The following is a 9,863-nucleotide window of genomic DNA, read 5'->3' as shown; positions in this document are numbered from 1 at the left end:
TGGTCCCGCCGCGCCTGGTGTTGGGGCGCGCAGCCGCGGGGCTCCGGGCTCGGGGACAGGGATCGGGAGAGACTCTCCTGTCCCACGACGCAGTGGCTCTGGGCTGCCCCCAGAGTGAGTCCGGCTGGGAGGAGAACAGAGCTGGGCAGTCGCTGGCAGGAGTGCAGGGGACGAAACTGAGGCCGGGAGGGGCAGGCCGGCTGCACTTGCCCTGGGGGTGGGGGCAGCCAGGGGCCGCCAGGCGTGTGGGGTCTTCAAGAGGAGGAGAAGGGGATTCCGGAGGGGAGCCCATCAGCTCTCATAGCCAGGGGCCGCCAGGCGTGTGGGGTCTTCAAGAGGAGAAGGGGATTCCGGAGTGGAGCCCATCAGCTCTCATGGGCCCAGGAGCCCTGCGGATTCATCATCCCTTGCTGGTTCTGCCTGCCCACCCAGCCCCCACAGAGGCGGGAATGAGAGGAAGGGCCCGCGGAGGACCCCCCGCCGATGGCCGGGCGTGTTGGCTGGACCCTCTCTGGACTCAGTACATTTGAGGGATGACCTCCAGGCATGAGCCGCCTCCTAGGGGAACCGAGAGGGAAGAGGGATGTGTTCTTGAACCCCCCACCCCACTCCCAGACTCTCAGCTCTGCTTCTGATGGCAAGACTTGCCCCTCCCCCTGTGCTTCCCCCTGGGCCCACCTGCCTGTGGGAGAGCCTCCCTGGGGAGGGTGGGGCACAGCCCTCTCATGGGAGACCAATAGAACACGTGTTCCTGCGGGGGGGCAGGGGGGAATGCTGCCCACTCAGCCAGCCCCTACCATCTGCCCACCTGCCTTCACACTGGCCCTCAGGTGCCTCTGAGTGCCCTACACACACACACCACACACTCACACTCACAGCTGCCTCCCTGCTCCATCAAGGAGTAGGCAGGGACTGCCCCTACCCTCCCTAGCAGCCTGGGTTCCTTGGGAACCCAGTTGTCACCCCGTGAGCATTGGACCACAGCCAGCCATGCGGAGCTGGGAGTGGCAGGGCTGGTTCCTTTTTTTTTCTCCAGCTCCTGGGGTCACAGGAAGGCCAAGCGACCAGTCTGAACCCCCCTGGGGGCCAGGGGAGAGGCCGGGCCCTGTCCCACGGGTCTCAGGTGCTTCCTCTTACGCACCAATCCCCAGAATCCCTGGCCCCCTTCACCCTCCCCAACCAACCACAGTCACTTTTTCAGCAGAGATCTCATGGCCAGTATTGACATGTTGGATATTATTAGCCCATTTTACAGAGGAGGAAAATCAAGGCGCAGAGAAAGTTAGAGAGAGGCCTCAGGTCAGAGACAGAAGTGGGAGACAGGAGGCATTCATCCCACACCCCACCCCTAGGATATGTAACCAACAGAGCAGTAATAATCTGCATCGTCCTCGGGCTGCACGGGGCTGATGATCAAGATGCAGGCATTTTGGGCTGCGTCTGTGGCTGCTGAGAAGCGGTCGGGGATGTCTGGGGACCGGTGGTGATCCTCCTTGGAGCGGTAGTAGAGGAGGTAGCGGGGGGCGCTTCCCGCCCGCTGCTGGTACCAGGACACGCCGTAGTCCCCGATGTTGGCGTGGCGGGGGTTGAGCATGCAGGAGATTTGGACCACTTGGCCTGGGAACACCAGCAGTGCATCTGGCTGGGTCAGTACTGGCTGGGAGACTGAAAGAGACAGACCTGCTCAGGCTTGGCCTGGGCCCCTATTCTCCCACTTCTGCCTTATGAAGACGTGGTCAGACTCCCAAACTAAACAACTCCTGTTCCTAGAGGGCTCGTGGCCTGGTGCCATGGGATGGGCACAGGATGGGGTACTGAGTTGGTGACTCCTAAAGCCCCATCAGTGCCATGTTCCCGAGGATCTGTGTTCAGTTGCAGGCCTAAAGTTTAAACGGTGGGACCGGTGGCCTCTTGCTCACTCCCACCCCTTGCCCTGAAGACCCCTATCCCCTCAGTCACACTGGCTCTTCCAAACCCTGGCTGCAGACTAGCCACCGCCAGGACGCTCTGGGCTGTACCACCCATCAGCTCAGCCTCAGGCAACTGGGTGCTGAGGACCTTCTTGGAGTTAGGTTGTTCCCGAGGCCCTGTGAGGTAGGGATCAGCCCACACCAGCTTCTCCTGTGAAAAACTCAAAAGGTCACCAGCTCCAGCCCCTTCTCAGACCCTAAAGCAGTGGTCGGCAAACTGCGCATGGGCCACGAAGTTTCAATCGCACTGTACGTGCGCGCCCGCACGTGGTATTTTGTGGTATTTTGTGGAAGAGCCACACTCAAGAGGCCAAAGAGCCGCATGTGGCTCGCAAGCCGCAGTTTGCCGACCAGGGCCCTAAAGAGTCAACGTTCAAAGGGACTCTAGTGATCTGGTCAATCAGAAATGGAGAAACTGAGGCGCACCCAGAGAAGTGACTTGCCCCAGGTCTAGGGCACAGCCATCCCCTCTGCAGCCAGTTCTCCCCTTCACCTCAGTGCCCCTTCCAGAACCTCCCGCTGCTCATCTCAATTTGCTTCTTTGCAGGGAGGGGCCTTCTGGAGCCAGTGCTGTCCCCTACCCCACCCCACCCCCAGGTGAGCCAGGCCCAGGGAGAGCTCACCTGCCAGGAGGGCTCCAACCAGAAGGAGGGCCAGGCACCACCAGGCCATGGCCAGCAGCAGCGAGGCAGGCGGGAGCCGTTCTGTTGGGTGTGCCCCAGGTGCTTCAGGGCACGGGCCTGGAGGCTACTGGACCACAACAGGGCATGCAAATCAGCCCAGTGATTGGTGGGGGAGGCAGGGGCTCGGGCCCACTGCCAGGCCCCATCTCCCCAAACGTGAGAGTCCTAACCACCCCCCACCCCCCACCCCCCAGGCCTTCTGAGAACAGGAGCCAAAATCCACACAAGTACTGAAGACACACCCCTCTGCACTTAGGCCATTTCTTCAGAACCTGGCTGCAGCCACCCCTGAGCTGTGTTCTGCAGGACTCGGGTCCCCAGACACAGTGGTGTCCCCGGAATAAAGTGCCCTGCACTTTAAATAAGTTTGGGGAACGCTGTCTGTTTGCACGGTATTGATCCTGAGCACCGGCTACTGCTGAGCACTGTAATGAGGCATCGGATTTAATCCTCACAGCTGTCCTGTTCTCACTCCCTGAGGATCATGCTTATTCCGAGGCGGACTGACCAGGCAAGCTGCGAGGATAGGAGGATCCGTCCTCCTCCTGCCTGGCCCCTGGCCACCCAGAGCTCTGACTGCCTAATCTTGGTGTGGGGGAGGGTGCAAGACATTTCTAAAACCTTGGGGAAAAGGGTGCTGGTGAAGGCTGGGCACCCTGGCTGGGGGGGTCTGCTGGGGCTCATGGAGAGGGGGCAGGAGACAGAACTGCAAAGAAGAGAAATGGGGGGTGATAAGGGAGAAGGAAAGAGACAGAATGATGACGTGAGAGGGAGAGGGAGAGAGAGAAAAAGTCAGAGAAAGGCAGATGGAGAGGCAGAGAAACTGTTCATGTGAGAACACAGAGAAAGAAAGAGAACCAGGGAGAGGCAGAAAGGAGTGGGAGAGAAGGAAAGATAAGTATGAGACCGGGAGAGACAGGAGGAGGAGAGAGAGAGAGCTGGTGAGAGGACCAGCCGTCAATCTGAGAGGCCTGGCCACAAACAGAAAGAGGGACGATGAGAAATGGTGCGGCCAGCCTGGAAAACATTGGCATTTTCTTGTCAAGTTAAGCATACTCTCATCATCTGACCCAGAACTTCCTCTCATGGCATTTATCCTAGAGAAATGGAAACTTCTAGTCACACTAAAACCTGTAGGTGAATGTCTATACTGGCTTTATTCATTATTGCCAAAAACTGAAAACAACCCAAAACAACAGCAGGTGAATGGATCAACAAACATGGTACAGAGTGGAGGTCAAGGTTCGATTCCCGGTCAGGGCACATGCCCAGGTTGCAGGCTCCATCCCCAGTGCGGGGTGTGCAGGAGGCAGCCCATCAATGATTCTCTCTCATCATGGATGTTTCTATCTCTCTCTCCCTCTCCCTTCTGCTCTGAAATCAATAAAAATATATTAAAAACAGCCCTAGCCGGTTTGGCTCAGTGGATAGAGCGTCAGCCTGCGAACTGAAGGGTCCCAGGTTCGATTTCGGTCAAGGGCACATGCCTGGGTTGTGGGCTGGAGCCCCAGTGGGGGACTTGCAGAAGGCAGCCAATCCATAATTCTCTCTCATCGTGGATGTTTCTATCTCTCCCTCTTCCTTCCTCTCTGAAATCAATAAAAATATATTTAAAAAACAAACAAATATGGTACGCCCAGACAATGGGACCCCCTTCAGTGATAAAAAGCAACAAACTGTGTATATAATATATATTATATATCATATATTTTTTCGAAGAAAGGAACTATTTTTAACTTTATTTTTATTGTTGACACTATTACAGATGTCCCCATTCCCCTCCCCCATTGCCCACCTCTACCCTGCCCCCAGCCCCCACTGTTATCTGTGTCTCTGGGTCACGCATTTGTTCTTTGGCTAATCCCTTTTCCTTCTTTCATCCAGTCCCCCTCTCCCAGAACAAACTCTTGATACATGGGCATGGGACAATCTGGGCGAATCTCATATACATCATGCTGAGTGGAAGAAGCCAGACTCAGAAGGTCCCATACTGTATGATTCCCTTTATAGGACTTTCTGGAAAAGGCAGTGGTTGCCAGGGACTGGAGTCGACTACAAAGGGGCGTAAAGAAATTGTGGGAAGTGTTGGAGATGTTCTGTATCCTGACTGTGGTGGTGGCTAGATGAGATTTGTCAAAACTCAAAACACTAAAAAGGGTGCATTTTACTGTATGTAAATTTTACCTCAATAAACTTTTTTTTAAAAAAAAGAACCTGGCGGTGTGGCTCAGTGGTTGAGTGTCGACCCGTGAACCAGGTCACAGTTCGATTCCCGGTCAGGGACATGCCCAGGTTGCGTGCAGGAGGCAACTGATAGATGACTCTCTCTCATCATTGATGTTTCTATTTCTCTCTCCCTCTCCTTCCTCTCTGAAATCAATAAAAAGATACTTTAAAAATAAGAAACCAAGGACAGAAGAAAAGGAGAGACTGGGAATGAGGAGGAAGACAGAGGGAGAGGAAAGTCGTGAGCCCAGGGAAGGGAGCTTTGAGTTGGAGGGGAGTCTGCAAGGTCGATGAGGACCCCATGCTTTGCCAGGGCCCCTGGCCAGCTGCCAGCTGCCAGATCACAGGGCCAGTGCCCCACCCCCAGGAACCTCCCCCACTTTCAATCTGGGAGCTGTTTCTACTTGTAGGAGAATGTGGTCTCTGGACATCCCTGGAAACCGAGGCTCCAGGCCCCGCTACAGCCCTGCCTCAGCTCCCGTTACCAGGAAACTGGGGGGAAGGCATTTCCTGCCTGGAGGTCTTGGCAGCTCCCACTGCCATGGAGACCAGCGTGGAAGCTGGGAGGGCCTCCGTCTCCTCCCACTGCGCTGCCCCAGCCAGCGGGAGGAAGAGGAGGCCAAGGGCCTGGACAACTGCAGGGGCCCAGCCCCAAGGATGGCCAAGTAGGGGCCTCAGCCTGGGCCCACCTACCCATCACCCACGGATCCACCCCCACACACTATACCTCCCAGCAGGGCCTGAACCCTGAATAGATCTCAGCCCCAGGCCCTTCCTTAGCTGGAAGTCGGAGTATCAAAGCCCCCACATCAGCCATGTTTATCACGGTGATGTTTGGAGGTAAGTGGGGTCCCCTGTCCCTGCAGATGGGTCAGGGAATGGTACACTCAGCTTGCTTCCCTCTGCCCAGGGGATGGGGGAAGCAGTGTGGAGAAGGGGATGGGGGGTTTGGGGAAGAAGCTCTGTGAGGAAGCAAAGCTAGTGCCTGGAGTGAGTGCCTGGAGGGGAAAACCCTGGCTGGGTACCTGGAAACTCACACCGCCCCTCTCCCAGAACACCTGCCCGGCTACCACGGAGGATGTTTTTAAACTGATGATTCCTTGGCTACTGATTCAGTCAGCGGTCCTCTAGATCAGGGTGCATCAGGCACCCGAAGCTCCAGCCACAGTTGCAGATTCCCAGCTCTCTGGTGGGAGGGAGTCCGTGGTGGGAGGGGGGCTGGTGCAGGCGGCTGTTTGGTGCAGGCGGCATGAGTTGTGCACCCATCACTGACATCTCCGGAGATGGGTGGGGGTGGGGTACAGTCCTGGTCCCGGCCCTGGTTAAGAGATGGGAGAGCCACTATGCTGTACACCTGAAACTAACCCAAAATAATATTGAATGTAAACTATAATTGAAAAAAGAAAAAAAGTTATTGCTTAGTGGGTATGTTGTTTATTTTGGGGGTGAAAATATTTTAGAAATAGCTATGCCCTGGCTGGCGTGGCTCAGGTGGTGGGAGCGCTGTCCCATGCACCAAATGATTGACAGTTCGATTCCCAGTCAGGGCACACACCTAGGCTTCAGGTTCGATCTCCAGTCAGAGCGCAGGCGGGAGGCAGCCCATCAATGTTTCTCTCATATATCGATGTTTCTCTTCTTTCTCTCTCTCCTCTCCCCTCTCTCTAAAATCAATAAGACATATTCTCAGGTGAGGTTTAAAAAACACACACACACAACAGCAGTGATGGTCGTACAACTCTCTGAATGTACTAAATGCCACTGAATCGTAGTTTGGTTAAAATGGTGGATTTAATATTATGTAAATTTTATCTCAATAAAACAAATCACTTAAAAAAGAGAGAGAAATGGGAGAGGCAGAGGGTCCCAGAGTGGGGGAAAGTAGAGGGTCCCGTTCACTCACCTCTGCCCCTCCCCCACAGCTGGCTGCCGGGAGCTGGTGAACCCGTGGTGCAGCCTGGTGACTCTCACTGCCCACCTACGGCAGAGGGGGCGGGTGCCTCCAGATGGTGAGGGGCAAGGAGGGGTGATGAGGTGGGGGGCCCAGGGCTGCAGACATGGGTACCAGCCCTGCCCTGCCTCCCTCCCTGCCCTCCCAGCAACCATCGCCCTCCTGGCTGAGGATGGGCACCTGGTGAGTCTGGGCAGTGACCTGGAGGAGGGGACTTCCCAGGCCCCCTCCTCCGGCAGCCCCCTGCTGCAGGAGCGTGGGACCTATGTCCTCGTGCAGATCATCAGTAAGTGGGGCCTACGACTTGCTCCCCTCCCCCTGCAGTTTTGTTGGAACGTAAGAGGGGGGACAGCCGTCCAGAGACCACCCAAGGCCCGACCCAGCTCCCCACTTTGGCCAAAACCTAGCCCTGACCCTTTTATCCAATAAGCTGTCCTGACCCCAGCCTGAGCCAGTGAGAAGTAAGGGCCAGTCAGGAGTCATTCCTCCTCCGCCCACAGACGGGGAGGGCGGGGCCCCCACTCGCTATGAGTCCCTCCTGGAGAACCTGGATGACCGGTGTCCAGAGCTGGCAGGTGAGTGTCATGGCAGAGCCCTGGGGTGGGGAAGTAGCATCTTCTTCCAGCCCCGACAGGCAGGGCTTCCTGGGCCTTGCAGAGGCGCTGCGCCGGCTGTCGGGCCTACCCCCCCTGGGCAACAGCCGGAGGAGACGTACTGGCACTCGTACCGGCACTCGGCGTGGCCACCAGGACCAAGGCCCTCCTTCGAGGTCCCAAAGGCTGGGCTCCCTGCTGTCCAGGCCCCGCTAGCGGGGGCCAGAAGCCAGGTAAGGAAGAGACATGGATACCTGGGGGGACATTCACACCCAAAAGTGGGACCCTTTCCCACGAGACAGACATGTACTGAGAGAGGTGAACAGGCCCCCAATCTCAACCTCCATCACTACACACATTTGCCTGAAAGACTGAACACACTGTACCCAGAGGCGGGCACTCTCCACCCCACTGGAGTGTAAGTACCCAAGGGCAAGAACATCCTCCGTGCCCAGGAGACGTGGCATCGGGCCTGGCATTCAGTAAATGCCCGAGGCAGAGCTGCCAAATGAATTCCCAGAAGGCAACAGCACAGCACGTGTGATGGGGCTTGTGATAGACTTGTGCTCCGCTGTTCCAGCAGCCCCGTGACGAGGTGCACCACAACCCAGTGGCCCAGCTGGACTCAGATCCAAAGGGGCTGGCCGTGACCTCTGCCTTGTGTGATCAGGCCCAGACAGACAGCAGCCCAGCAGCATTCCTCTTACGAAACCTGGAATTACTGAGTTGTATCAGCAAGAGGAGCAAGGTCACAGACAGGCTGTGAGGCTGCTGGGGGGGCGACCCCTCCGATGTGGGTGCAGAGGCAAGAAAGGTGGAGGGGCAGGCATCCCTGGGAGAGTAGACAACTGGGAATTCCAGCTCCCAGAGCCGGACGCCTTTTAGGTCACCTGCTAATGCCTCACTGCCCGCTCTGACGGCTCCAGGCTGTGGGATTACCACAGGGCTCCTCTCTTCCCCCCCAGGAGGCAGCTCGGTGACTCATCCACCCCACCTCTTCCACCACCGTGCTCCCGGCAGACAGGCCAGTGAGACGGCACACAGCAGGCTCTGGTCTAAGATAAACTTTTAATTGCACATTTGTGTCTCTGGTCATCTATGGGGTGAGGAACCCACAAAAATCCTAACTACATGGGTACATTCTGGCGTTTTGGTCTGGCTGTCGGTGAAGGGGTGGAGTTGAGTGCAGAGCTGGACCCAAATCTGCTCCAATCCGCACCACGGTGCCCGGTCTCTTCAGGGCAGGGAGCTCAGACCTGTGGAGGGCGGGGTGGTACCGGCCGGCGGTCAGCCCCACGGTATAGGGAGAGGGGATGTCCCTCCCAGCCCCCGCCTGGGGTGGGGGGCCACTCGCTCACCGTGGTTGTATTTGCACTGCTTCAGGGCCTCGCTGAAGCCCTCACACAGGGTCAGGTCTCTCTGAGTGGTGGAGCAGTCCAGGAACTGCTTGATCTCATAGGCGCAGGGCCCCATCTGCAGGGGCTGGGAGGCGGCTCGGGCAGGGGCCTGCGGTGGGTGGCGCAGGAGGCAGGGAGGTCAGCTCAAACTTGGTAATGAGAAGTGGGTGCCAAAGCTGGGTGCCCCCTCCCGCTCCCCACAACCCCAGCCTGAGAGCCCCAAAGCTCCAGGCAGGCTGACCGACCCAGGGCCAGCAGACTCAGCTGCTCCATCTGTTACACAGGGTGAGCCCCAAGCTCTCTCAGAGCCACTCAGCTGATGCCTGACAGCGTCTCCCTGCTGCCTCACAATGGGCACGTGGGGCAGGTGGCAGGGGCAGGAGAAGAATATGGAAAAGCCCAGTGAGAATGAGCCCCACCCCCACAAGTTCTAGCAATTTCCTGGCTCAGCCACACTGATCCCCATGACCCCTGACCCTGCCACGAAATCTGCATTTGGCCCAGGGCTGGTGGGGTGCCCAGTGGGTGACGGGTCAGCAGGGAGCAGGCCCCAGAGTCACCCGCTACAGTGCCTGACGTAGGATGGGGAGCGAGGAGACTCGGGAATTTCCACATCCCTCCTTTCTCCTGGCGTCAGGTGACCTTGGGCCCTAAGGTCACACGTTTCCCCATCTCTAAAGGGCTGGTTGGCCTCTGTCCCGGGGAGCCCAGGGACCTTGGCCTGAGGGGAGGGTCGGGGAGGGCCAGCCTGTGAGCCATAGGAGGGCAAGAGCGGAGTGAGAAAGAGGACCCTGGTGGGGGCAAAGTCCTGGGCCTGAGGCAGCTCAGGAAATGCCTGGACACAACTCGGTGGCCATTCCAGCTGGACTCCCTGCTCTGTGGCCTCGGTTTCTCGGGGCCCCGTTGCTCACCTGCTGAGCGGCAGGCTGGGCGGGCTCTGAGCTCCCCCCGCTGAAGGCTCCAGTCAGGGCGCTGCCCATGACATGTCCGACAGCCGAGCCCACGGCGACCCCAGCGGCCGTGGACGCCATCTGCGCCATCAA

General features: G+C 57.7%; 3 protein-coding genes across 10 annotated transcripts; 1 reads left to right on the top strand and 2 right to left on the bottom strand.

Annotated features, from left to right (window-relative positions):
- Window positions 1-1,214: 1,214 nt before the first annotated feature.
- On the bottom strand, window positions 1,215-2,823 carry VPREB3 (pre-B lymphocyte 3). Its single transcript, XM_005875490.2, has 2 exons — window positions 2,594-2,823; window positions 1,215-1,665 (listed from the first exon to the last, which is right to left on the bottom strand). Exons 1-2 carry the CDS (start codon window positions 2,640-2,642, stop codon window positions 1,349-1,351), a joined length of 366 nt encoding a protein of 121 aa, XP_005875552.1. The 5' UTR covers window positions 2,643-2,823; the 3' UTR covers window positions 1,215-1,348.
- Window positions 2,824-5,059: 2,236 nt separating this feature from the next.
- LOC102242783 (chromosome unknown open reading frame, human C22orf15) lies at window positions 5,060-8,544 on the top strand. Of its 8 annotated transcripts, XM_014547155.1 has the most exons (6): window positions 5,060-5,719; window positions 6,802-6,888; window positions 6,979-7,116; window positions 7,331-7,405; window positions 7,488-7,656; window positions 8,004-8,544. In XM_014547155.1, the coding sequence occupies exons 1-5, from the start codon at window positions 5,695-5,697 to the stop codon at window positions 7,637-7,639; spliced, it is 477 nt and encodes a 158-aa protein (XP_014402641.1). In that variant the 5' UTR covers window positions 5,060-5,694; the 3' UTR covers window positions 7,640-7,656; window positions 8,004-8,544. The 8 variants fall into 8 exon arrangements, with proteins under 8 accessions (XP_014402641.1, XP_014402640.1, XP_014402639.1 ...); XM_014547154.1 differs by having other exon boundaries at window positions 6,802-7,116; window positions 8,389-8,544; XM_014547153.1 differs by having other exon boundaries at window positions 6,802-7,116.
- On the bottom strand, window positions 8,473-9,860 carry CHCHD10 (coiled-coil-helix-coiled-coil-helix domain containing 10). The gene is made up of 3 exons (XM_005875489.1): window positions 9,732-9,860; window positions 8,782-8,929; window positions 8,473-8,679 (listed from the first exon to the last, which is right to left on the bottom strand). The coding sequence occupies exons 1-3, from the start codon at window positions 9,858-9,860 to the stop codon at window positions 8,660-8,662; spliced, it is 297 nt and encodes a 98-aa protein (XP_005875551.1). The 3' UTR covers window positions 8,473-8,659.
- Window positions 9,861-9,863: the final 3 nt, after the last annotated feature.

This window comes from Myotis brandtii, unplaced genomic scaffold (genome assembly GCF_000412655.1).
Source record: "Myotis brandtii unplaced genomic scaffold, ASM41265v1 scaffold463, whole genome shotgun sequence".
Lineage (NCBI taxonomy): Eukaryota > Metazoa > Chordata > Mammalia > Chiroptera > Vespertilionidae > Myotis > Myotis brandtii.
The sequence above is the reverse complement of the archived record's forward strand: the minus strand, read 5'-3'. Positions and strand labels throughout refer to the sequence as shown.